The 27,276-nt window shown below is 45.9% G+C and overlaps 1 protein-coding gene across 1 annotated transcript in view; it reads right to left on the minus strand.

Annotated features, from left to right (window-relative positions):
* Wdr93 (WD repeat domain 93) overlaps positions 1-27,276 on the minus strand; it is a 42,821-nt gene extending 15,545 nt beyond the window's left edge. The window contains exons 1-10 of the mRNA XM_059272646.1: positions 26,968-27,276; positions 26,245-26,437; positions 24,054-24,118; positions 19,330-19,408; positions 15,874-15,989; positions 14,076-14,114; positions 9,698-9,733; positions 8,267-8,351; positions 2,806-2,977; positions 488-555 (exon numbers count right to left, since the gene is read on the minus strand). Coding sequence (XP_059128629.1) covers positions 488-555; positions 2,806-2,977; positions 8,267-8,351; positions 9,698-9,733; positions 14,076-14,114; positions 15,874-15,989; positions 19,330-19,408; positions 24,054-24,118; positions 26,245-26,437; positions 26,968-27,267 — 1,153 coding nt within the window. The 5' untranslated portion in view covers positions 27,268-27,276. The remainder of the gene's footprint in view (positions 1-487; positions 556-2,805; positions 2,978-8,266; positions 8,352-9,697; positions 9,734-14,075; positions 14,115-15,873; positions 15,990-19,329; positions 19,409-24,053; positions 24,119-26,244; positions 26,438-26,967) is intronic.

The following is a 27,276-nucleotide window of genomic DNA, read 5'->3' on the forward strand; positions in this document are numbered from 1 at the left end:
GGAGAGAAGAAAGGGCATTATTAGACAAGAGGCAGTCTCTGCTAGTGTGGCATGTAACTGCCTGTGAAGTCTGGAGCGATTTGTTCTAGTAGGTTCCACTCAGCAGAAAGGTAGACTTCCCAGGAAGAACAGTTTGGTCCCTCCATGGAGGCCATTCCTAGGGTAGGCTATTCCTAGGGAGGCTATTTTACATCTTCTAGAAAGACATCCATTTGCAGGTCAGAGTCCAGTCCGATTGTTGTGTGTTGATGACCAGAGAGGCATGACAGTCAACGCTCACATGTCCTTCTAGGGTGGTCCCTCCCTGAAGTCCCGTGGCTTCCATTTTAGGGAAGTTGGGCTCAGGGACACATATCCAGACACCACCAAGAGCCAGCTGGTAGCCTGGTTTCCACCTTCACCCCTTCCCACCATGCAAGGTCTGCCATGTGGCACATCTCCAGGAGAGGCCCTTTGCCCAGACAACCTCTGTCCTACCCCCGTTTACCTGGAGAGCTCTTGATCTCCATTGGCGCTGGGGCTATGGCGTTAGTGAAGAAGTGGAATGTGGCCTTACTAGGAAAGACAGATAGAGTCAGAACCATGTAGACCCCTTGGCAAGAAGAAATCTGGCGCAAAATGTAACTAAGACTAGAAGTGGCTTAGTTTCTGAGAATGAGCCTCCCAGAGCCCCGTGACAGCCCCATGCTGCGGCTGAGGGCCACAGACCTTGGAAAGAGATGAAGACAATGCTAACGAAGTTGTGGGTCACTCCTAAGCCAGCAGGGTACAGGATGGGGCTCCAGCCAAAGGAGGCCCCCTGCCCCACTTTTAGAAGGCCACTTCTATCCTCAGAGGAGATCCTTTAAAGACCAGACAAGGGGGCCGGCAGTGGTGGCGCACGCCTTTAATCCCAGCACTCGGGAGGCAGAGCCAGGTGGATCTCTGTGAGTTTGAGGCCAGCCTGGTCTACAGAGCGAAATCCAGGACAGGCTCCAAAACTACATAGAGAAACCCTGTCTCAAAAAACAAAACAAAACAAAACAAAACAAAACAAATAAATAAAGACCAGACAAGGGTGACATTCCATAAATACTTTCTCACCAGGGGGTCTCAAAACTCAAAGTGTACTGATAAACTGGCCCTTATTTGGAGTGTTTGTAGATTCTCATGGTATTCCCACAGTGGATAATTAATGTGATCCCTAAATATCTTGCTGGGCAGTAGGAACTAAGTGGGCACCATCAAGCCAGGTGAGGGTCTCAGTTCACAATAAAGGGCTTCCATTAAGGCTCAGCCTTCAGAACCATGTCCTGATGTAAAGACATTCAAGGTCCACTTGCCAGCTAGATGAGAGGTCTCACTTGTCATGTGAAGACAAGAATGTTCCAAAGTCCTACACAGCTGTGAGGCAAGCCGGTTCTTAAAACCATGGCTGCTCCAGACACTGGGCTATTCTTACCATCAGAACGTGGGCACTGAGGCTTGCCTGCTGACTGAGGTGTTAGCACACGTCACTGCCACCACATTGTGATAACTGGATTATATGACATCGCACTTAGAAAGACACGGGAAGGCTGGGTGACGTTCAGCAGCAGAGACCCTGCCTGCCACACAGACCCTGTAGATCCCAGCGCTGTGAAACCAGCAAGAGGAAATGGCAGGAAATGTCCACAGTGGTGATAACTTATTTCCCTTTTTGTTACCTTCTCTCCGTGTGCTTTCTCCTTTTTGAAAACCAGGGAGAACTAGAAAAGGAGTCACACATGAATCTAAAGTAACTCTGTTTCTCATCTTCGTAGGTATATGCTCCTGCTTCTTTCCCCTCGTCTGGGGTGCCGGGCTTTGAACCCAGGCTTTGGGCATACTAGACAGTGTTCAACTGCACCATACAGCAATCCTTCTTTAAAATTCTAGTTCCCAGTCTTCTTTCTAGTTGTATTTAAACCAGTCCCACAGAACATTTGCCGGAGTCTGCTGGGGCTGGACAGATTGCTCGGTGGTTACGAGCACTGGCCGCTCTTCTAGAGCGCTTAGATTCTTAGCACCCACATGATGGCTTACAACTGTCTATAACTGCAGTTCCAGGGGATGAGGGCCTTCTCATCTCCACAGGCACTGCATGCACACGGGACACATACACACATGTAGGCAAAACACTCAGACGCAAAAATTTAAAAGTTAATTAAGTAAATTAAAATACATTTTTAAAAAGAATCTGCTGAAGTTCTCCCAAGCCAGAAAGAGGTTTTAGAGGGGATCCTTGCTTTGGTCCAGCGAGTACAGAGCCAGCAGCAGCTCTGTGGCTATGCAGGAAGCAGGGCCTGGCAGCCTCCTCCCTCAGACTCACCTGAGTGGGCCTCTTCCCTCAGACTCACCTGAGTGGGCCTCTTCCCTCAGACTCACCTGAGTGGCTCCTCCTCCCTCAGACTCACCTGAGTGGGCCTCTTCCCTCAGACTCACCTGAGTGGGCCTCCTCCCTCAGGCTCACCTGAGTGGGCCTCTTCCCTCAGACTCACCTGAGTGGGCCTCTTCCTCAGACTCACCTGAGTGGGCCTCCTCCCTCAGACTCACCTGAGTGGGTCTCTTCCCTCAGACTCACCTGAGTGGGCCTCCTCCCTCAGGCTCACCTGAGTGGGCCTCTTCCCTCAGACTCACCTGAGTGGGCCTCTTCCCTCAGACTCACCTGAGTGGGCCTCTTCCCTCAGACTCACCTGAGTGGGCCTCTTCCCTCAGACTCACCTGAGTGGGCCTCTTCCCTCAGACTCACCTGAGTGGGCCTCTTCCCTCAGACTCACCTGAGTGGGCCTCCTTTCTCAGACTCACCTGAGTGGCTCCTCCTCCCACTCCCCTTCCAGGTACTTCTTGTGGGAGGCATAGAAGATCTCCCTGTGTTGTTGCCACTGCACATCCTTGATGAAGTGATTCTGCCCAGAGCCTAGCCCACAGTAGTCCTCTGTCTTCGAAATAATCTCCAAGGGGCTTTTAAATGTGGTGCCTGGATTGAAGAGATCCCAGGACTCAATGCAATCCCATTTCCCTTGGCTGGTTCTCTCTGCTTCCTTCAGAAGACTCACCCCAGAAACCCACTTTTGGTCCACAGTGGGTCTGTGAGCCAGGGATCCAGCCCTGGCCATCCTCTCCCTTAATGCACAGACTCAGAGAGCCCAGGCGGAGGGCAGCTGTTCTCCCTCTCTACCCCTGCAACCCAGCATCCCAGGTTTTCTGCAGAAAGGTCAAGGAAACGCCCATGGTGTGCCAAGGCCTGTGTTGCTGTCTCTCCACCAAAGTAAGGCCCCAACCTGGCAATGACTTCCTGCTATTGCTGAAGACCCCTCTTCCTATGCAGTCTCTGTGGCTTCCCCTCACGCCTCTCCTACAGGACTCCTGTTGGTCACCTTCCCTGTTATTCTTCCTAGTAACCTTGCAGACCCCAACCCACCCTCTTCTGCTCTCTAGAATTAGAAATAAAACCCAGGATCTCATGCACAGTAGGCATTCACCCTACCATTAAGTACACTCCAGTCCACCACTGCCATTTTGTACGTGTGTGAGTGTGTGTGTGTGTGTGAGTGTGTGTGTGTGTGTGTGTGTGTGTGTGTGTGTGTGTGTGTGTGTTGTCTATGTACTTGTTACTGTAGGTATGTGTGAAGGCCAGAGGTAGATGTCAGGGGTCTTTCCTTGATCATTCTCTATCTTTATTTTTTGAGACAGGGTCTCTCACTGAATTTGAAGTTCATTGATTAAGCTAGGCTGAATGGACAAGGAGCTCCAGGGATCCATCTATCTGCCCTCATTCCCTCCCAGTACTGGGGTTATAAGGCACACACCACTATACCTCACTTTTTAATGTGGGTTCTGGGGATCTGAACTCAGATCATCAGACTTAAGCAGCAGGCACACTTTACCTACTGAGCTATATCCCAGACCTACTGCCATGCTTACACGTTTCTCGGCATGCATTCGCTTACAACTCTCTCTCTCTCTCTCTCTCTCTCTCTCTCTCTCTCTCTCTCTCTCCATCTATCTCTCTATCTATCTAAATATCCATCCATCCATCCCAGTTTTCTCTAAAGCTTCCTTACAGATTTCCACATCCCAGGAAATCGCTCAGGTCTTTAGCTAGGCAAACAGGTATGGATGGTCACTCCACAAAGGAGTATAAATGCTGGATCCTAGACTGGGCAGGCCTCTACCAACTAGGCCGCATCTCCAGCCCTTCTTCTATGATTTTTATGATACACCTAGACATACAGATGCTCTCTGGGCTTTTTGCTTGGTTTTGTGCTTTATTGTTGTTATTGTTATTATTGTTGGTGTTGTTTGATGTACATAGCCCAGGCTGTCAGTGGATTCACTTTGTAGCACAGTCTGACCTCAAAGTAGAGGTTGCATCATGAGGGCTGGGTCACAGAACCACCAGCTCAACTTAGAAGTTTTTAATTTTAATGTAATTAAACTTTCCAGACTTTCCTTTTACTGTATGTGTGTGTGTTTTCCTTTTAAAGTGTTGTGTGTCATGTGGTGTGTGTGTGTGTGTGTGTGTGTGTGTGTGTGTGTGTGTGTGTGTATGTGTGTATGGTGTGGGTGTGGTGTGGTATGTGTGTATGTGGTATGGTGTGTAAGTGTGTGTGTGGTGTGTGTGTGTGGTATGTGTATGTGTGTATGTGTGGGTGTGGTGTGTGTGGTGTGGTGTGTATGTGTGTGTGGTGTGTGTGTGTGTGTGTGAGGGAGAGAGAGAGAGAGAGAGAGAGAGAGAGAGAGAGAGAGAGAGAGAGAGAAGTCTTTTCTAGGACTAGAGAGATGGCTCAGAGGTTAAGATCACACACTGCTTTTGTAGAGGACATCCCTGCTCGGCAGCTCACACATGCCTGTAACTCCAGCTCCAGAGGCTTCAACTCCTCTGGATTCCACGGGTGCCTGCACCCACCGATGCACATAACCACATGCAGACACACACGTACACAGTTAATTTAAAGTAAGTCTTTCTTTTAAAAGAGTCTTTCCCTACCTAGAAATTAAATTTTCTAGAAGGTCTGTTTGTTTTGTCTTTCATACTGACTTCTGCAATTCACCTGGAATTAGTTCTACATACGGTATGAGGCAGGGCTCAGGCTTTGTCTCACCATGGACAACCAGCACAATTTACTGAAATGACAGTTCTTATAATGCGACCTCCACTATGCCTGGGCCATTGATTTATATACGGGTATTTTATCCTGTTTCACTTGCCCACTTTTCTGATTGATAACTATTTCTATCTACCTGTGTTTCTATATTTCATTGATGTCTCTGTTATTCACTCACTCATCTTTTGTTTTTTGAGACAGCATCTCTTGTAGCTCAGGTTGTCCTTAAACTCAAGATGTGACAGACAATGACCTTGGACTCATAATCCTCCTGCCTCTGACTCCCTAAATGCTAGGATTACAGATTCATATTTTTTTTGCTTGTTTTGTTTGTTTTGAGACATGAGCCATGGTTTCTCTGTGTAGCCCTGGCTGTCCTGGAACTCACTCTGTAGACCAGACTGGCCTTGAACTCACAGAGAACTGCCTGCCTCTGCCTCCAAGTGCTGGGATTAAAGGTGTGTGCCACCACCGCCTGGTTGATTCATCTTTTTTTTTTTTTTTTTTTTTTTTTTTTTTGGTTTTTCAAGACAGGGTTTCTCTGTGTAGCTTTGTGCCTTTCCTGGAACTCACTCTGTAGCCCAGGCTGGCCTCGAACTCACAGAGATCCGCCTGCCTCTGCCTCCCCCGAGTGCTGGGATTAAAGGCGTGCCCCGCCGCCGCCGCCGCCGCCGCCACCACCACCACCACCACCACCACCCGGCTCATCTTTTTTTTTTTTTTTTTTTCCGGTTTTTTTTTTTTTTTTTTTTTTTTCGGTTTTTTGAGACAGGGTTTCTCTGTGTAGCTTTGCGCCTTTTCTGAAACTCACTTGGTAGTCCAGGCTGGCCTCGAACTCACAGAGATCCACCTGGCTCTGCCTCCCGAGTGCTGGGATTAAAGGCGTGCGCCACCACCGCCTGGCTCATCTTTTCTTAATTACTATAGTTTTGCAACAAACCTTTAAAATTTTTAATTATATTTATTTATTTTATTTTATGTGTGTGTTGCCTGCACGTATGTATATGTGCACCGCATGCATTCTTGGTGCCCACAGAGGTCAGAAGAGGGGGCCGATTCCCTGGAACTGGAGTTATTGATGGTTGTAACCACCATGTAAGTGCAGGGAATCAAATGTGGGTCACCTGTGAGAGCAGCAAGTGCTTTTACCCACTGCTCCATCTCTCCAGCCCTTGGAGTCCTATCACTAATATTCTTTAAAACATTTTAAATTAATTTACATTTTCTGTATATGATGTTTTGCCTGCACGTGTGTGCAGCATGTGTCAGTCCCCACTAATACACTTCTGTCCTTTTAAAAAAAATTTATTTTGGGGGCTGGAGAGATGGCTCAGTGGTTAAGAGCAATGACTGTTCTTCCAGAGGTCCTGAGTTCAACTCCCAGCAACCACATGGTGGCTCTCAACCATCTCTGGCGCTTATAATAAATAGCTAAATCTTTAAAATAAAAAAATTATTTTTGGTTTTTTGAGACAGAGTTTCTCTGTGCAGCTTTGGTGCCTGTCCTGGATCTCACTCTATAGACCAGGCTGGCCTCGAACTTATAGAGATCCTCCTGCCTCTGCCTCCCAAGTGCTGGGATTAAGGGTGTGTGCCACCACTGCACAGCTATTCTGTCTTTTTTAAATAAAGCATTACAAATTTTAATTTATTTATTTTGTGTGTATGTTTTGATTGCATGTATTTCTGTGCATCATGCACATGCCCCTGGTAACCACACAGGTTAGATGAAGGTATTGAGTCCCACTAGAACTAGAGTTCCAGAGGTTGTGAGCTACCATGTGGGTGCTAGGAACTGAACTCAGGTCCTCTGTGAGAACAGCAAATGTTCTTAACTGCTGAGCCACATCTCCAGCGTCAGCTAAGATTCTTTGTTAAGTTAATGGCTATTCTTGGCCCTTTGCATTTCTCTCTGATTTTTAAAAAATATTTATTTTTATTTCATGTACATTGGTGTTTTGCCTGCATATATGTCTGTGTGAGGGTGTCAGATTCCCTGGACTGGAGTTACAGACAGTTGTGAGCCACCATGTGGGTGCTGGGAATTGAACCTGGGTCCTCTGGAAGAGCAGTCAGTGCTCTTAAACCGCTGAATCATCTCTCCAGCCCCTTCTCTCTGATTTTTAATGGCTACAAAGAATTCCTTCGTATAAATATACTAGGTGAGGCTGTCTGGATAGGCAAGACAGTTGTTTAGCTTGAACTGTTTAGGGAGCCCCCAGGCAGTGGGATCGGGTCTGTCCCTGGTGCATGAGCCAGCTTTTTGGAACCCAGTGCCTATGGTGGGACACCTTGTGCAGACTTGATGCAGGAGGAGGGGACTGGATCTGCCTCAACTGAATGTACCAGGCTCTGCTGACTCCCCATGGGAGGCCTTGTCTTGGAGGAGGTGGGAATGGGGGTTGGGTTGGGGAGGAAGGCTGGGGGTGGCGGGAAGAGGGAGGAGAGGGGAATCTGTGGTTGGTATGTAAAATGAATAGAGAATTTCTTAATAATAAAAATAAAAAAATATACTAGATGTTATCTAACCAGTCTGCTGCCCTTGTAAATAATGCTACGTAGCCTACGGGTGTGGGTAAACATTTTTATTGGTATGTTTTGAGACTACGTGAGTCCCAAGATACTCTATATTCTCTGCTTATAACAGCTAACTGCTCTCCTCTTTCGGACCAACTCTTAGCCTTCTAAACCTTGCTCCAACATCCCTTCCCTTGATAAAGCCTTTGTTTATCCCTAGGCAGAGCTAGACATTCCTTTCTGTTTTCATGGTCCTACATATTTCCAATTACTGTACTTAAAATACTATACTGTGGTTTCCTTCCACTCTCCATTGGTAGACCTTCAGCTTCTAGAATGATCTCCATGCTTGGTTGCAGACACTAAGCAAAAGAGTGATAATGACTTACACAGAAATATGGGAATGAATTAATTCTGCCTCGCAATCATAAATGATGTCTCTCTTTGAACTCCTAATTCTACTACCTGAATTCTTAATAATATTTGTGTTTCCTTTTGGTTATTAGTCCTAGAGCCTCAGAGATAAAATTATGCATTTAATTAGACATTACTGCTAATAAGTAGGAAAACAGGAATGTGGAGCAGGGCTACTGAGAGATATAATGGGGAAATCAAAGAAACAAGTGCTACCTCTTACTTACCTGCTATGGGCTTAGGGGGTTTAATCTTCATTACGAAAACTGGAGGACTCAACTTAAGGTCACTTTTAAAACAAATGTTTAAGTCCTGAAATAAGGGAAAGGCATAGCTAATAAGCTAACAAAGGAGATTATACGGAATCATTAAAAATAACAGTCCTTAAGGATGTCAAGAAAAAGAAGAAGAATGAACAAGGCAAGTGAAATGGAATAGAAAGATGGTAGACTTAAACTCAAATTCGCCACTAACAACATTAAATGTAAATGGCCTAAACACTACACTTAAAAGGCAGATACATCAGTTCTGATTGCTAGGTGGATTTCATTCATTCTTATATCCCTGTGTTATCAATATTACTGAATATGCATAATGCACAGCACAAAATAAGAAAGACACATCTAATAAAGAGACAAATTTCAACCATATGATGTCAAAAAGAAACTTCATTTAAGCCAGCGCTTGGAAGGCCGAGGCAGCAGGATTGTGAGTTTGAGGCCATCATGGGCTAAAGGGCAAGTTTAAAATCAGCTTTAGCTACACAGAGAGATGGTGTATCAAATACACACATGCACACACACACACACACACACACACACACAGAGACCCTACTTTAATTCTGTTTAAACATAAATAAACATGTTAAAAATAAAAGTATCGGGGCTGGAGAGATGGCTCAGCGGTTAAGAGCACTGGCTGTTCTTCCAGAGGTCCTGAGTTCAATTCCCAGCAACCACATGGTGGCTCACAACCATCCATAATGAGACCTGGTGCCCTCTTCTGGCCTGCAAGCATGCATGTAGGCAGAACACTGTAAAAATAATAAATAAATCTTTAAAAAAAATAAATAAAAGTATTAAAACTGGTGGTATATATCAACACAAAATAATTGAAAGAAAGCTGGGGTGGCTAATACTAATGTCTGACTTAGAGTCAATCAGAACAAAGACCAGGTAGTAACCAGGACCAAAGAGTACACAAGTAATGTTAAAATGTCAGTTTATCAGAAAACATAGCTTCCCAAACTGTTATGCATCTAATAACGGGGTTTCACAATACACAAACAAAAACCTCACAGAAGTGAAAGAACAAATATAGTCTCCGGGACTCCTCTTCCAAAGGATGGTAGGATTAAGCACACTGAAATATGAATAAAATGCAGAACGGATATAGGAAGAAACGCAATGAAGGATGCAGAGGACTTGAATAATTGGGCCAAAACAAGCAGAATTTACCATCTTTTCAAATGTATTTAACAATGTAAACCATATTTTTGGCATAAAACAAATCTCAATAGACTTGAAAGGTGTCACATTGCAAAAAAAATTCAATAAAATATTAGCAAACTGAAACAAGCAAGCTAGATCTGTGAAGAGAAGATCTTAAAAACAGAGTATCCCGGGGGCTAGGGAGTGGGCTCAGTGATAGGTATTTACCTGGATTGCATTAGGGCTTTGAGTTGGTCCCAAACTCTGGAAAAAAAAAAAACACAAATAAATAAGTAATGTTATGATCAAGAAAGAAAAATAGACAAAAGAAAAAATCACAAAGGAAACATTCACACACATATCTTGTGTGTGTGTGTGTGTGTGTGTGTTTTGAATAAGGGTTTCTCTGTGTAACAGCCCTGGCTGTCCTGGAACTCACTCTGTAGACCACGCTGGCCTCAAACTCATAGAGATCCACCTGCCTCTGCCTCCTGAGTGCTGGGATTAAAGGCATGGACTACACTCAGCTTCATACACATATCTTTATTTTTTTCATTTTTCTTTATTAAAAAATTTTCTACTCACTCCACATACCACCCACAGATTCCCCCCTCCTCCCTCACACACATATCTTTATAAAATAGAATGCCTAAACAAAATGAATTATCACTAAAACTGACTCAAAACATTAAAACAAATAATGGACTGAACAGCATAGAAGTTAAAAACATAATAAAAATTTTTGCTGCTAAGTAAGACCTCAAGACTCTCACCTAAGAGGAGGATAGACACCTTACCTTACAAGGAAGGCTAGCATATCCTGACGCCAGAAGCTGAACAGAAAACCATCCAGACAAATTCACACACAAGGACAATAAGCCAGACTCACATCTCATATCTAAACTTGAAAATACCTGTGAACCTAGGATTATCGTGTGAGTGTGTGCACGTGTGCATCATGTGTGTGCACGTGTCTATGTGTGTGTGTGTACACGTGTGTATCGTGTGAGTGCACGTGTGCATGTGTGTATCGTGTGAGTGCATGTGTGTATCGTGTGAGTGCACGTGTGTATGTGTGTATCATGTGTGTGCACGTGTCTATGTTTGTCTGTGGAGAAGATCACCCAAAACAGAACACTACCCAACAGCACAGCACAGGCTCTGTAGCCAGCCTGTGCCGGTTAGGTGCTTTTGTTTATTTGGTTTGGTTTTGTCAATTTGACACAAGCTAGGAGTCATCCAGGAAGAGAGACCTTCAGCTGAGAACATACCTCCATCTGACTGGTCTGGATGCAAGCGTGTGGAGCATTTTCTTCACTAATGATTGATGTGAGAGGGTCCAGGCCACTGTGGGTGGTGCCACCCCTGGGCAGGTGGTTCTGGGTTGCATAAAAAGGTAGCTTAGCAAGCCAGGGGGAATAAGCCACTAAGCAGCTTTTCTCCACGGCCTTTGTCCCAGGTCCCTGACTTGAGCTTGTGTCCTGGCTTCCCCTCATGGTGGACTGTGACATGGAAGCATAAGACGGAATAAACACTTTCCTCCCCAAGTTGCTTTCGGCAGCAAAGAACAAACTAATACAAGTAGCCATCTCTCAGTTCCGTCACCTCACGGCATGCATAGGGATGATGGGAGCGGGTGCAGACGCAAGCCAAGTAATAGCCTGCATTGGAGAGAAAAGGAAGGGCCAGGCTTGCTCCCTCTTATGAGGATCCAAGAGAGAACACAAGAATGACTACTAGGCTCCCTCTCCTAAAGGTTCGACAGCATTTCCCAATTCTACCGGCCTAGGGACCGAGTCTTCAGTTGTGGTGGACTCCCGGGACACAAACTACAATCTCAGTGTAGAACCTCAACAAAGTACGGAACATACAGAGATAGAAAACCAAACAGTTACTGCCATGGCACCGGGGTGGAAAAGGGTAATGAGATGGGAGGTTATGAAGCGGGTGGGCAGCATGAGCACTCTAAAGACTAATGTACTCAGGCAGCAGTAACAAAACAGTGCTGTATATGAGATCGTGCTGAAGGAGTTTAGCCGCTCTTCTCATACAGCAGCAACAAACAGACGCATGTGCATAGATGGGTGTGTTCATTTGCTTCACTATGGAAACCTCTTTTAAAAATCTATATGTGCCGGGCGGTGGTGGCGCACGCCTTTAATCCCAGCACTCGGGAGGCAGAGCCAGGCGGATCTCTGTGAGTTCCAGGCCAGCCTGGGCTACCAAGTGAGTTCCAGGAAAGGCGCAAAACTACACAGAGAAACCCTGTCTCGAAAAACAAAAAACAAACAAACAAAAAAAAAAATCTATACGTATCCCACAGCATCATGTTATGTACCTTAAATATACACAGAGTTCATTTCTTTTAATGAGGAGAAAAACTTTGATAAAAGTCAATTCCATTCTTGATTTAAATAAAACAAAACAACACCTAGCAAGCTGAGGCTAGAGGGACATGTTCAATTTGATAAAGGCTGTTTACTGCTAGTCTTCAACGTTTTTATTAGAGGCCCTGGAAAATATAATAGAGCAAAAACAGGAAAAAGAAGAGATTTTCGGAATTTATAGCTGCGGGTATCTGTCTAGGAGATACAAAGTCACTAAACAGCAAGCCATGAGGAGAAGTAATAAGTTCGGGAAAGAGGTCCACAGTGCCAGGATGGGGGTAGAAAACAAGGGACTCACAGGATGGGACAGTGTGGGGGGACTCACAGAGGCACTCGTTCCGGTGTGTTAACTCTGCACCTGCGCATGACCCCAAGAGTCTCTCCCTTTAGTAGATTAATTTTTGAAATCATGTGTTTGGGTGGAGGGTGTGCATGTTAGTGTAGGTACCTGAGGAGGAGGTCAGTAGAGGACATCAAATTCCCAGGAGCTGGAGTTACAGACAGCTGCGAGTCTCCTGATGTAGGTTCTGAGAACCAAACCCAGACTCTCTAAGAGCAACAAGTGCTCTTAATCACTGAGCCATCTCTCCATCTCTCCATCTCTCCAGCCACCCTTTCCCTTTCTGAGATTATCTCTTTAAATTCTGTACCTTCATTCTAAGGAACACACAAAAATCAGTAAGTTAAATATGAACCAATGTGGTGGTCCTGCCCTGGAACTCACTGTGTAGACTAGGTTGACCTTGAACCTGCAGAGATCTGCCTGCCTCGGCTTCTTAAGTGTTGAGATGAAAGTTGTGCACCACCATGCCTGGCTTCTTGTCATTTTTTTTTTTTTATTCCCCAGCCCTAAACACTTCTATCTGGAGGAGACTCAACCATTGTTTACGTCTTGAAGAATGTTTCTTCTTTGAGACAGAATTTCTTTTTGGTTTTTTTTTTTTTCGAGACAGGGTTTCTCTGTGTAGTTTTGCGCCTTTCCTGGAACTCACTTGGTAGCCCAGGCTGGCCTGGAACTCACAGAGATCCGCCTGGCTCTGCCTCCCGAGTGCTGGGATTAAAGGCGTGCGCCACCACCGCCCGGCCAGAATTTCTTTTTGTTGTTGTTGTTTTTGTTTGTTTGTTTTTTCCGAGACAGGGTTTCTCTGTGTATTTTTGGTGCCTGTCCTGGATCTTGCTCTGTAGACCAGGCTGGCCTCAAACTCACAGAGATCTGCCTGGCTCTGCCTCCTGAGTGCTGGGAGTAAAAGCATGGGCCACCACCACCCAGCACGAGACAGAATTTCTTATACCGCAGGCTGGCCTCACACTTGCTCCATAGCCAAGGATGACCCTGAACACCTGACCCTCTTAGGTGGGCCTCTCAAGTGCTGGATGACCATATGCCTCACAGTCCACTGAGTGAGCTAACTTCTTCCAGAGTAATGTTGCCATGTGTTGTTTATGTAGCTTGAGACAAAGTATAACTTAAAGAGTAGAAGGAACGGCTCCAGCAAGAGACCCCATTTCAGATGTTTGTGGGTCCTCTGCTGAAACTTAAGAAAGGGTGTGCTCCATGTACCCCAGAACAGGAAGTCCGCACCATCTCCCAGAGCATTCCAAGATGAAAAGGAACTCCACAGTTCACTTGTCTTGGTATATCGCACTGTTATAGTGGCAGGGGCAAGTCCAGGTTTATGGGGTCCTCTTTAAGGGAAAGAACAAAATCAGGGCATGGCAGCGTGTGTCTGGAATCTCAGCACTGGAAGGCAGTGAAAAACTGTTAGTTCCAGGCCAGTGTGGGCTACATGGACCCCCTGCCTCAAAAACAAATACCCATGAAGTTATGAACCCCAAATGCCCACAGTCATTCTAACACCACTCAACATGAGGGAGAATACAGCGGAGGTAAATCGGTCTCAAGTGATGTCCATCAACATATTTGCAAATTTTCTAAAAATCAAAGACGATGTAGCTACAGCATGAGGGCCGCTGCCATGGCCTTGGAAGGGGCTTTGTAAGTGGTGGGGCTGGAGTTAAGTTCCCTTAGCCTCAGGTCACATGGTTTGAGGCTCTCTTCAGTGATTGTAAGATTAAGATCCCGAGAAGTTGGGAGCAGGGCCCCAGCATGACATTGTGCCAGTCAGTATACTTGACAGTTGATGTACTTCTCACTCACAAGTGTGACCCTTTGAAATGTAACTTAAGGCTCTCTAAAGATGGTCTTTAAAGTTTCTTACCGGTTCTACAGCTTCTGGAACAACAGGGTCAGGAGTGCTCTGGGGAAGGAAAAAAGCGACGGAAATGAATTCACAGTAGGTACAATGTATGTTCCTGACCCCCTGCTGTCTACAGAGATGTTCTTTCTCCCCTGGACCCATTTCCTCTTTTAAGAAGAGAATTCATGGGCTGGGTGTGGTGGCGGACACCTTTTGATCCTAGCACTCAGGAGGCAGAGGCAGGCGGATCTCAGTGAGTTCAAGGCCAGCCTGGTCTACAAAGTGAGTTCCAGAACTGTTACACAGAGGAACCCTGTCTCGAAAAACAAAACAAAACAACAAACAGCAACAACAAAAAGAAGTGAATTCATGGAGTACACACGGAGGCCCAACATCTGGGCAGTCCTCTAGCCTGCAGGGTTTTAAGACACAGTCCTCGTTCTTCAGGACCTTCAACTGAAGCTGGAGAAAGATGAAGTGTTAACAACTGTGAGTGTGGGGTAAGTGGATCAGTTAAGACACCATTACAAAAATCAACGTCTGGAGCCCGTGGTGGTGGTGGCGCACACCTTCAATCCCAACACTCGGGAGGCAGAGGCAGGCGGATCTCCGTGAGTTCGAGGCCAGCCTGGTCTATAGAGCGAGATCCAGGACAGACAGGGCTACACAGAGAAACCCTGTCTCAAAAAAGAAAAAAAAAAATCAATGTTGGAGAAACTTGAAATGAGTATTTCTTTTATTTTTTTACTATATTTTTAATTATTTTATTTTATATTTTAATAAATTAAATTTTAATATTTAAACAGTTGGATTTAAAATTTAATATTTAATTAAATAATTTAATAATTAATTTACTTTTATTTATTTGTGAGAGGGAGCCTTGTGTGTGCCATGGTTTGCTTGTGGAAATCAGAGGATGGCCTGTGGGAGTCAGTTCTCTCCTGTCATGTGGGTCTCAGGGGTCAAACTCAGGTTGTCCAGCTTGGCAGTGTGTTTTTTTTTACCCACTGAGCAATCTCCAGGGTCCCCTTTTCTCTTTAAAATTGACATGTGTACAGAGCACCATGTGATGTTCCTGCACATGGATATACAGTGAAAGATCTACACTGTTGCATGCTGGTTGATTCTCAGTGTATGGAAAAACGAATGAATAGCCAGGCGGTGGTAGCACACACCTTTAATCCCAGCACTCAGGATCTCTGAGTTCTAGGCCAGCCTGGTCTATAGAGAGAGTTCCAGGACAGCCGGGGCTATGCAGAAAAAACCAAAAACCTGTCTTGAAAAACAACAACAACAAAAGCCAGGCGGTGGTGGTGCACACCTCTAATCCCAGCACTTGGAGGCAGAAGCAGGAGGATCTCTGGTCTACAGAGTGAATTCCAGGACAGCCAGGGCTACACAGAGAAACCTTGTCTGGAAAAACCAAACCAACCAATCAAACAAACAAAAACCACCATTACTACACTCTGGGAGACTTAACGGAACTTGAAACCTTCAAGAATCAACTCAGACCAGGAGAGGGAAAGTTATCTGTGGGGCAGGAATCAGAACAAAGCCCCCCCCCCCCCCACACACACACACAAAAAGAAATGCCTGTGTGCAGTCTCAGGGTTAGTAAGTCCAAGTCAGGAGAGACCCTGACCCTTGGGCTCCTCCACTTACAAATATTTTATCTAAAGTAAATCAAGTTTGGAGAGAGTTCACTGTTCCTATTGTCATCCGTCAAACCTTCAGTGGCCTTGCTAGTTCCATGGAGAATTTAGGCTAGACTTGGGCCGGGGCGGAGAGAAAAACAGTGATTGAAAGAGATGTTTCCTACCAGCTGCAGCTGCTTGGTTTTTTTCTTTGGATTTACAGCAGACGGTGGGTGCTCCACTTCCTTAAGCCAAGTCTCCTTGGGCAGTTTGTACACTTCCAGCCAAACATCCCCAGCTCCTGCATTGGGAAACCACGTAAGCAAGCATTAACTGCTAGAAGGCGACAAGTTTCAGCTGATGAGTGTCTATTTTCTCAGAAGTGCTGGCCCGGAGACCCAGAACCAGTAGGCATCCACGGAAGAGGTGCTTGCATAAACTGAGGCAGAGGTTATGGCAAGCCCTCACTCACCAAGCAACGTTTGTGTGGAGAGTTGACCCCTTATGCCACTGCTGTCTGACAGAATCGGGGCTTCTCCCACAACACCGATGCAACTGCATTTTTAATCAAACTGTCTTCTTTGCCAAGCCCCGTTTTCTACGGTGCCCATAGTCAGTTCTACTGACATTCTGCCCTAGAGGTGACATTGCCACCTAGGGAAGGAAGGTGGCCCATGGAAGCATAGTAAGAGAGTCTTGGAGCAAAGGGAGAGTTGGAATGGGGACAGACCCCAAAGAATTCTTCCAGCCAACATTTGAGATAATCTATGGGAGGCGGTTGGATCTTCTCCCATCACAAGAACAGGCTGGGCTCCTGGTCTGAATACTGACCCAGTTGGGAGAGGTTGCTCTCCCATGGACTGGGATCCTGCCTCAATGTTCCATATAATATAATCGTCTGGACACTTTAATTTCACACTTCTGGTTTCCAGAACTATGAGGGAATAAATGCCTATCATTCTAAGCTACCCACTTCGTGGTACTTTGTTATGACAACCCAAGAACACAAATACATGAGTGTTTTGCCTGCATGTATGTCTGTACATCATGTATGTGCCTGGTACCTGCAGAGGCCGAAAGAGGTGTCAGATCCCTTGGAGCTAGAGTCACATACGGTTGTTAGCTGCCATGTCAATACAGGGAGCCAACCTGCATCCTCCAGAAGAGTACTCAGTGCTTTTAACTGCTCAGCTGTCTCTCCAGCCACTAACATGTCCTTTGATACAAAAAGCACTATAAAATCTCTATCTTCCTCAAGGCTTTAGCATTTGAGGGCCTTTTGGGAGGAGGGGAGTATATATCCAGACTCATATAATATTATGTTTAAATATTTAAAAGCTGCAAATCAAACTACCAAAAATTTGAATAAAGTATGTTCTGTTGACACAGGCCTAACTGTCCCTGGCTAGACGGGATAAGGGGCTAAGATTGGCAGGTAAAACTGTATCTTCATTCTCTTCAGGTTTTACCTGCCGGATCTCTGAGGCCAGCCTGGTCTACAGAGAGAATTCCAGGATAGCCAAGGCTACACAGAGAAACCCTGTCTTTGAATACAAAAATAAACTAAAAAAAGTTTTACCCACCAATCTTAGCACCCTCTGCATACATGTTGTGGTTGTTAGTGTTCTTGTGGGACTCCTAACAGTGGGAACCAGGGCTGTCTCTGACGTTTTTGCCTGCTTCTGGGACCCTTTTCCTCCTACTGGGCTGCCTCATCCAACCTTAATATGAGCAGAGGTGCCCAATCTTTTTTTAATTAATTTTTGAATGATTTTACATACCAGCCACAGTTTCCCTTCCCTACTTTCCTCCTGTTCCTTCCCTCAACCTCCCTTCTAACCCCCCCCCCCCATTCACTCCTCAGAAAGGGTAAGGCCTCCTATGGGAGTCAACAGCTCATGGCATATCAAGTTGAGGCAAGACTCCTCCTCCCTGCATCAAGGCTGAGCTCACTGACTCTGAGACCAACAGCTAGGGAGCCTGCATGGACCGACCTAGGCTCTCTGCATGTGGGTGACAGTTGGGTAGCTTGATCTGTTTGTGGGGACCCTAGCCGTTGGACCAGGATCTGTCCCTGGTACATGAACTGGCTTTTTGGAACCTATTCTCTGTGGAGGTGCCTAGTCTTCCTGCAACTTGATATACTTATTTGGTTGATATCCCTGGGAGGCCTGTCCCTTTCTGAAGGGAAATGGAAGAGGAGAGGATCTGGGGGAGAGGGGAGGTGGTGAGGAAGGGAACTGGCAGGGTGTAACATATGACAGAATAATTTTTAAAAAGAAAGAAAGAAACAATACAGAAAAGATGTTTTTCTTCTCAGAGAAGCTCCCCTAAATGTTTGATAATCACAGTAGTGGCTTTAACATATGTCCAAACAATCTTTGATTCTCCTGCCTCTGGGAGACATCTGAATCACCTTCCTCTGAGTGCTATCTGGACTTAATAACTTGCTCCTTACAGAGGATAAAAAAAGAAAAAAGTAAGCTAGGCATGGTAGTGTAGACCTGGAGTGACAACTACTTTGGAGGTTGAGGCAGGAGGATTGCTTGAGCACAGGATTTTGGAGGCAGCCTGGAGGAAGCTGTGATCTAGGCTAACACCAGCAAAAGTGAGTCAACCTGGGGCCATACAGCTCCCGAGACAGTGCCTGGTCCTGTACTAGCTCCCCCAAAATCCTCAGCCTAACTCAGGCTGAGTCACAAGAAAAAAGGCAGGCACACGGAAGTGAAGGGCACCCCACCAGCAGCTATCTGGTTGATTCTCCTGAAAAATGTCAAGACAATGGAAACCATACAATGACCAAGAAGCTGTCGCAGGGGTGCACTAGGGGGACATGTGACTCAACGCGATATTGTATCCTTGCCTAAAGCAAGGAGGAAAAAATAGCAAGAAAAAAACAGATGAAGTGATGGAAGATTGGTTCAGTCCACTGTTACTGGCCTTGTTTCTACACCCGCACCGTAGGGTAAAGGTAGGCACTAGTCAAGAACACAGAGGAACGACTTTGCTCCTCTCCTGGTTTTTATTTATTTTCTGTGCATGAATGTTTCCTCTCCATGTAGGTCTGCATACCACCTGTGTGCAGTGCCCTGGAGAGGGTGTCGGATCTCCTAGAACTGGAGTTACAGACGCTTGTGAGCTGTCCTGGGGCTGCTGGGAATCAAACCCTGGCCCTCTGGAAGAGCAGCCAGTGTTCTTAACTGTTGAGCCATCTCTCCAGCCCTTGCTGTTTTTTACACTGAAAGTTATTTCTTGCCGGGCGGTGGTGGCGCACGCCTTTAATCCCAGCACTCGGGAGGCAGAGGCAGGTGGATCTCTGTGAGTTCGAGGCCAGCCTGGGCTACCAAGTGAGTTCCAGGAAAGGCACAAAGCTACACAGAGAAACCCTGTCTCGAAAAACCAAAAAAAAAAAAAAAAAAAGTTATTTCTTTTGTTTGTTTTTGGTTTTTGAGACAGGGTCTCACTATGTAGCCTCACACTCCTGATCCTTCTACCTGAGCCTCCCTGGTGCTAAGATTATAGGTGTGTTGTCACCACATGTATCTGAATCTAAAGTTATTCCTAAATAAAATGTCGACAGTGACAGTCTGGAAGAGACACAAATCAGAACACCCCCCCCCCCAGCTTTTGGGTGAGCTTGCCTTGGAAGAGGAACGCTGCGTAGTCCCCGCTCTGAGAGAGTTCCATCTTCACACAGGTGCTTTGCTTGCTGGTGTCGTCCTGTAAAGAAGAGACGCCGACAGAGTGGGTGCTGGGAGCTAAAGAGGAGGGGCATGTGCAGGGGCTCCTGTAAGTCACACCAGGACAGGGGTCTCCCAGAAGCTTGCGATGGCAAGATGCCTCACATCACTTCGAATTTCCCATCTTTGGACAGGAATTGGACAAGACAGCATGTGAAGAAATGGAACTTGCTTTAGACGTAGTTCCTCATGGGTCACGGGATGCCATCAGATGTGATTTGCAAACCCTAAAGTCGATTATTCAGCTGAGTCAAAGTAAGTTCTATATGACACTGAAGCCTGGTGCCTGTCGGTCAAAGCCTCTACCTGGACGACAGCAGAAGCTGGGTGTAACCTTGGAATAAAGCTCCTCCGATTTGGGGCCAACTGAGAGAGGCTGGGGGATGGGTAAGCTACCTTGAAGAAGCTTGAGGGCTACTAACAAAATAAGGTGGCTAGACTAGTTATATTGGTGAGCTCCCTAATTCGTTTAAAGAGCAAACAATTTTAATTATATATCTCAATATCTATCAATGTACTACAGAGATTTTCAAACATACAAAAAAAAGTGGCATAATCAGTCCCCATGTGGCCATCATAAGGCTCCACTGTACCAGCACAAGGCTCCATCATGCTACAGCATAGCTCCACTGTGACATAAAAACGCTCAACTGTGGCATCACAGTGCAGCACTATTACCTCAAAATGCCGACCTGTGCCAACACAATGCTTCATGGTGACATCACAATGCTGCATTGTGACATCACAGTTCTCCATTCTACAATCTTAATGCTGTTTGTGATGTCACAATGCTCCATTGTGTTGTCATACATTGTGCTGTGACACCACAATGCTGGACTGTGACAAGATAATGTTCTGTTGTGTCATCAGAATGGTTCACTGAGACATCACAGTGCTACACTGTGTCATCAGAACGCCACACCATGGCATCATAATGCTTCATTCTGTGACAACAATACTGCTTTTTGTCATCATAATGGTCTACTGTGCCACCACAACTTTGCATTTAGACGTCATAATTCTACATTGTGTCATTACAATGTTTGATTTTGTCACAACAATGCTGCATTGTGATGTCATAACTCCACTGTGAAATCACATTGGCCGCAAACGATGTCACATTGATTAACAACACGCTGTGACAATGTCACATTGGAAAATTTGTGATTGTGCCGTCATTGTAAAGTACAATAAAAAGCTTCTCTGAACCATTACAATGATGCATTGGGACATCACTATAGTGCACTGTAACATTACAATGATGCATTGGGACATCACTATAGTGCACTGTAACATTACAATGATGCATTGGGACATCACTATAGTGCACTGTAACATTATAATGATGCAACCAGACATCACTATACCTCACTGTAACATTATAATGATGCAACCAGACATCACTATACCTCACTGTAACATTATAATGATGCAATCAGACATCACTATTCCTTACTGTAAGATCACAGTGATGCATTGGGACATCACTATACCTCACTGTAACATCACAGTGATGCATTGGGACATCACTATACTGCACTGTAACATCACAGTGATGCATTCTGATATCACTATACTGCACTGTAACATCACAGTGATGCATTCTGATATCACTATACTGTACTATGACATCACAGTGATACATTTGGACATCACTGTACTACATCACTATAGAGCACTGTAACATCACAGTGATACATTCAGACATCACTATACTACATCACTATACTGTACTATAACATCACAGTGATGCATTCGGACATCACTATACTACATCACTATAGTGCACTGTAACATCACAATAATGCATTCTGACACCACTGTACTGCCCTGTAACAATACTGCATAGTGAGTCTACAAACCACACTGTGCCAAAGTAATGATGCAGTGTAGCATCACTGCTCCACTGTCACAACAAGAAGTTCCATGTTTCATCACGATGTTGCATTGTGGCACCACAATTTTATTGTATTTATTACCTTCCAAACCCAATAAATGGCTAATTTTTTGTTTTGTTTTGTTTTGGTTTTTCGAGACAGGGTTTCTCTGTGTAGCTTTGCGCCTTTCCTGGAACTCACTTGGTAGCCCAGGCTGGCCTCGAACTCACAGAGATTTGCCTGGCTCTGCCTCCCAAGTGCTGGGATTAAAGGCGTGCGCCACCACCGCCCGGCTTATGTGTAGTCCAGGCTGGCCTCGAACTCATGATCCTCCTGCCTCTGCCTCCTTCAGCAAATCCTACCGGTGCGTGCCACCACAACCGGCCTAATTTTTATTTAAGCCCACATTAAGAATACCTAAATAAAAGCTAATAACTAGGCTGTTTTCCAGTTCCCTCAATTGCCTCATAGAGGATATTAGTATCTTTCACAATTGCTATGTTCACATCACAATCAAAACGAAGCCCACCAGGAATCATGGTGCACATCTTTAATCCAGAGTCCAGCAGACCTCTGCAGGTTCAAAGCTGGCCTGGCCTATATGGCACGTTCCAGTCCAGGCAGGGCAACACAGAGAGACGCTGTTTCAAAAGACAAAAACAACAACAAACAAAAACCCCAAAGTCCGTGGGGCTGGAAAGATGGCTTAGTTGGCAAAGCCCTTGGCACACAAGCATGAGGACCTGAGTTTGGATCCCCAGCATTCATGTAAAAAGTTGGGTATAAATTGTCAAAACATACATTTAATGGTGATGATGATGATGATGATGATGATGATGATGATGATGATGATGTTAAAATGGTTGTAGCATGATGTACCTGTAATCCATGTGCTGGGGAGTTGGAGAAAAGAAGACCCTGACCTTGTTTCTCCGGTCAAATCAATGAGCTATGCACAGATTTAGTGAGATCCTGTGCCAAATTAAGGTGGAGAATGATTGAGGAAGACACCAGAAGTTGTTCTCTGGCTTCCACATAGATGCATGCCCATCTGCATATACATGTACATACATGAACACACACACATCAAACTGCATAATTAAAAACCTTAAAAACTTACATTACTATAGTTTTGAGAACTCATTAATTAAAAAAATCCTGAGAAATATAGTCTTTTCTGAATCCCACAGTGGAGATACCAACTCCTAAAAGTTATTCTCTGACCTCCACATGTGTGCAGAGACCCTCCTCTCTCTCTCTCTCTCTCTCTCTCTCTCTCTCTCTCTCTCTCTCTCACACACACACACACACACACACACACACACCTACACGCACACGCACACGTACACAATCAACTTCTGCTATTTTCCATTCCATGACTATATGTATATGTGTGTATAGACATATATATTTGTTAATGTGTGTATCTTTAAGAGTATATGCCGTGTGTGCTGTGGGTGCCCAAGGAGGCTAGACGGTGTCATATACCTTGGGGCTGGAGTTCCGGGCAGCTATGAGCAGCCTGATGTGGATCCTGGGAAGAGCAGGAGGCACTCTTCCTGGCTAAGCCATCTGTCTCTCCAGCCCCTGCATTTGCGTTCTTCAACTCCTGCTGTGCCTTGGGCATTGTTATGACCCAGTTCTAAGGCCCTCTGGACGCTGATGACATACCATCGCATCCCTTAGTGAGAGGTAAATCCTGCCTTATCCTATATGTCCCTAGACAGACATTTTCATCCAGTCTCATTGACTGTTGTGACTCTCCAAGAGCCTCACAGAGCCTTGCAAGCATCAGCTGACTGCTCAGTTGCCACAGCAGCTGGTGTTTTCCAGGCAAGAATCTACGGTGCTTGTAGAACAGTTAGAGCTTCCGTGGAGTCTTTCTTGGCACGGGGTTCATTTCCCTGTCCCTCCAAAGACTCTGCTTCCTTCTTTGTTTCTTCGTTCTCGAGCAGTTCTGGGTCAGTCACTGCCATTTCTGCACTGTGCTCTGTGGCAGTGCCCATCTTACCGCCTGGACCAGAAAGCCAGGTAGAAGGAAGCCATTTTTTAAAAACTAGGACAGACATTTATTATGAAAATAATTTAGACATTACTAGAGGCTGTGGCACCTGTAGGTTTGAGAAGATTTTTCTAGCCGCAGTGATGGAGGTGGTTTCCAACGATGCCTGGGTAAGAAGTACAGGTCATGTACGACAGTGACAGCTTCTGGGCCTGGAAGAAACCGGCAGCAGCCCAAACTGTCGTCCACTGGAGCAAGATCGCTCTTCAAAAGTGGGACACAATCTTTAAGGACCATGTCTTTGGAGATTACAAAATCCATGATGGGATGAACCGGAGCTTTATTACGAAAAGAGGGGAATTTCTTTCCCTTGCCCTGCCCTGCCTTCCTCTCCCACCTCACTTGACAACTAGATGCCCATTTTAAATATTTCACATGAATGAAAACGTCGATGCTGGAAAAAAGCAGTTTTATAATTGTGTGTGTGTGTGTGTGTGTCACGGTGTGAGAACTGGGAGTCTGTTCTCTCCTTCCACCATGTAGGTCCTAGGAAATGAACGGAGGTCACAGGGTACCAGGCTTTGCAGCAAGCACCCTCCCTGCTGACCATGTCAGGCCCGCTTGTTTTTAGTGTGCTTTTGATTAGCTGCTGCTCCACACATCCTGGGTACAAGTCTTTCATCGGGAATGCGCTTTGCGTTACTACTTGGTGTTCCCCAGGTAAAGGTGTAAGAAGAGGAACTCACCGTTTCATTGATGGCTTTGATGAGAAAAAGACTGTCTTTATACAAGTAAAACAATCGAACAATACCTGAAACAGAAAAATAACAGACCGTGAGACCAGGGAGCCGGGAAGGGTCAGGACGTACTCATGGGATAGTATTCCGTGACACTGTACAAGGGACACCAGGAGGGGAGGGTAACTCTAGACTCACCCTCCCACCCCTGCTTTGCCGCCCCACGTGGCCTCTGCTGCTCTTGGTCCCCCAGCCTTCCTCCACCTGACTTTCAAATACTCAGTTTGCTCTCCCTCCCAGTCCCCTCGTACTTAGCTGGTGTTACCCACATTTCCTGGAAGTCTGCTGTAAGCAAACCAGCCACGGCAGTCCATCCTGAAATCCCAGCCTCTACTCTGGCCATCATCACACACATCTTCACACGGGCACCCAGCTGTTTGCTGTGAATGTGTTGGATTCACAAGCTCCTTTGAGAGAAAGGATTCTCCCTCGACTTTCCATGTGCCTTAACCCCCAGGCTCCTCGTCCTATTAATTCTGCTGACTTCAGGTTGCAATTGTCACCTGCCATGACTTCTCACCTTTCTTTAGGGCCTCCCTGTTCCTTATAACCTGCCTTCGCACTCATGATATAGACAGATCACATAAAGGGGTTTGGCCCACGGTGGGTGAAACTCTAATCCATCCTAATAAAGATTCATGGGATAGTATTCCATGACACTGTACAAGGGACAGCAAGGCAGTGTGCCTTCAAATTCATCAAAAGAAGGTAACACAGACACGGAACCACCTGTAGAATGGATCGTAATGAATATGGCTTTTTCTTTAGCCCAAAGTCCCCGTGTCCTACACAGATACTCTTTATTCTCCTATCACGGTCGTCAAGGAATGGCACTGTCGTCCACCCAGGCATCCATCACAGAGGAAGCATCACTGCCTGTGCTGCCCAGCATGCCTCCCTCACCATAAACAGGCTTTATCATTAAGTCTTTTTAGTAGACAGGGTAACTGAGATAGATCTTCTTGCTTCTGCCTTGCAAGTGCCGAGTGGCATGTGTGAGCTACGACTCGCCATTGTGTCTACATTATTCCCCTTTCATCTAAAGAAATTTAAGTTTTTATTACAATGTATTTATTATGGGGGGCACTTGTGCCATCAGGCATGTGGCAGTCAGAGGACACCTTGCAGGAGTCAGTTCCCTCCTTCCACCAAGTGAGTCCTGGGGACCGAACCAAAGCATGATAGCGAGCGAGCCTTTCAACCCCACTAGGCAATCCTGCCAGTCCTCTCGTTTCAATTTTTTTTTTCCCAGACAGGGTTTCTCTGTGTAGCTTTGCGCCTTTCCTGGAACTCACTCTGTAGCCCAGGCTGGCCTCGAACTCACAGATCCGCCTGCCTCTGCCTCCCGAGTGCTGGGATTAAAGGGTGCACCACCACCACCCAGCCTCTCGTTTCATTTTTAAGCTTCTTGTTTGGAACTCATTTTATACTTAGAGGAAAGGGGCAAAAACAGAACCAAAAATTCCCTGCATCTTCTGCCTCACTTTGGCTAAATTTACATCTTGGGCCATCACAGTACAATTCTCTTTTTATCAGCCCCTGTCCTGGCTCAGACCTTTGAAATTTCTCTCTTAAATGAAAACAGCAGTCCTTCCTGCACAGCCCCACGCCCCAGTCCGTGCGCGCGCGCGCGCGCGCACACACACACACACACACACACACACACACACACACCACCCCACTTTCTCTCTCTGTGTGTCCCTCATGCCCCTCCGGTTTGACTTTTTCAGCATGCCTGTGGGTACTCCAGTGTACTTGTGTCGGTGAAACAGGGGCGGCTAGGTAGCAGGGCTCTGTGTTGGGAGAGTATGAACACTGGGGCGATCCTGCTTTGAAATGCCCGTGTGCCACTTACTTCCATTTACCTCAATTATTTAACCTCTATGCCTCAAGATGTCTCCTCCAACAGGACGGTGACAAACTGTACTTCCCTTGGGCAGGCGAAGAACCAAATGGGCTACCACATGGGAAAGGCTGGACTGCGCCTGGCAACCCCTTACGCAGATAGAAGGCAGTTACAGCTCCATGAGCAGAGAGAACTCACCGTGCCTGACTCCACCCACACTTGGGAAAGAGATCAAACTGAATGCCAGTGTACAGACACTTATAAATAAATCTAAAAATGAAGAAAAACAAATACCTAGTTCATCCACGGGAATAATAAGGACTTCATTCCCCAAATCTGTGGCCCAGATGGAAGAAACATCAACCTTAAACTTCTCCCAGACATACATTCTTTTGGAACTGTGCAGATTATAGATTGAGAATCCTTTGACTCCTCCAATAAACAGATACTCCTGGGAGACAGCCATACCACCAGGCATTTTGTTGAGCTGGGGAAACACAGACACAAAAGGACAAAACTGACTCTTTTCAGCTGTCAAGGCCATCAAGCAATCTGAGCTAACTTTTAAAAGAGGGCTCTTTCTAGACGTTATTGCCAAACTTGGGGACCCGTTGAAAATGCTTGCCTTAAGCATTTTACTTTGGGGGAAAGTAGCCAGAAAAAACAGACTAGATGTATAGTCTGAACATAAGCATGACTGCAGGTCCTGAGCTTTATTAAATCTAGTGTCCCGTGAGAAGGACAGTCGAGTCGCTGACAGTTCTCAATTGCCCAGCACGGAGGGGGCCTAATACATTAATGAAGCGTCTCAGTGTCAATAACACAACAGAAAGGGCCTTTGTGTAGTCATCAGCTAACCATAACCCCCATTTCCCACAGGCAACTGCGAACAGCAGCATGCCCACTCTCAAAAATGCACCTACGTGTCTGATGGAGAGCTCAGTAGGAATTCCTTCCTTCCCTGAACCAGGCGTTCTCATCCACATTCACGTGAAAAACAGGCACTCTTGTTCACACCTGGATTTCTGCAACTGGAGGGTAGACGGTGGGCACAATCCGGTTTTTCTCAATCTCCCGTAAAGCCTCTCTCTCTTCAATGACTTCCCAGGCGCAGTCAAACAGATGGTTCACCAGCTTGTTGATCATTCGGTAAGGCCGAGGCAGGTCGTCCACGTCTTGACCCAGGTCCCGGAAGGCAAAACCCTTTTCATCGTCCTTAGGCCAGTCTGCCTCTGTGGGAGATGGGACCTCCAGGGGTCCTTTGCTAATCACAGACAACCTTGGCTTCCGAGCCCGACTTCCTTTGAAGGATGGCATTACAGCGGG

This window comes from Peromyscus eremicus, chromosome 1 (genome assembly GCF_949786415.1).
Source record: "Peromyscus eremicus chromosome 1, PerEre_H2_v1, whole genome shotgun sequence".
Taxonomy (NCBI): Eukaryota; Metazoa; Chordata; class Mammalia; order Rodentia; family Cricetidae; genus Peromyscus; species Peromyscus eremicus.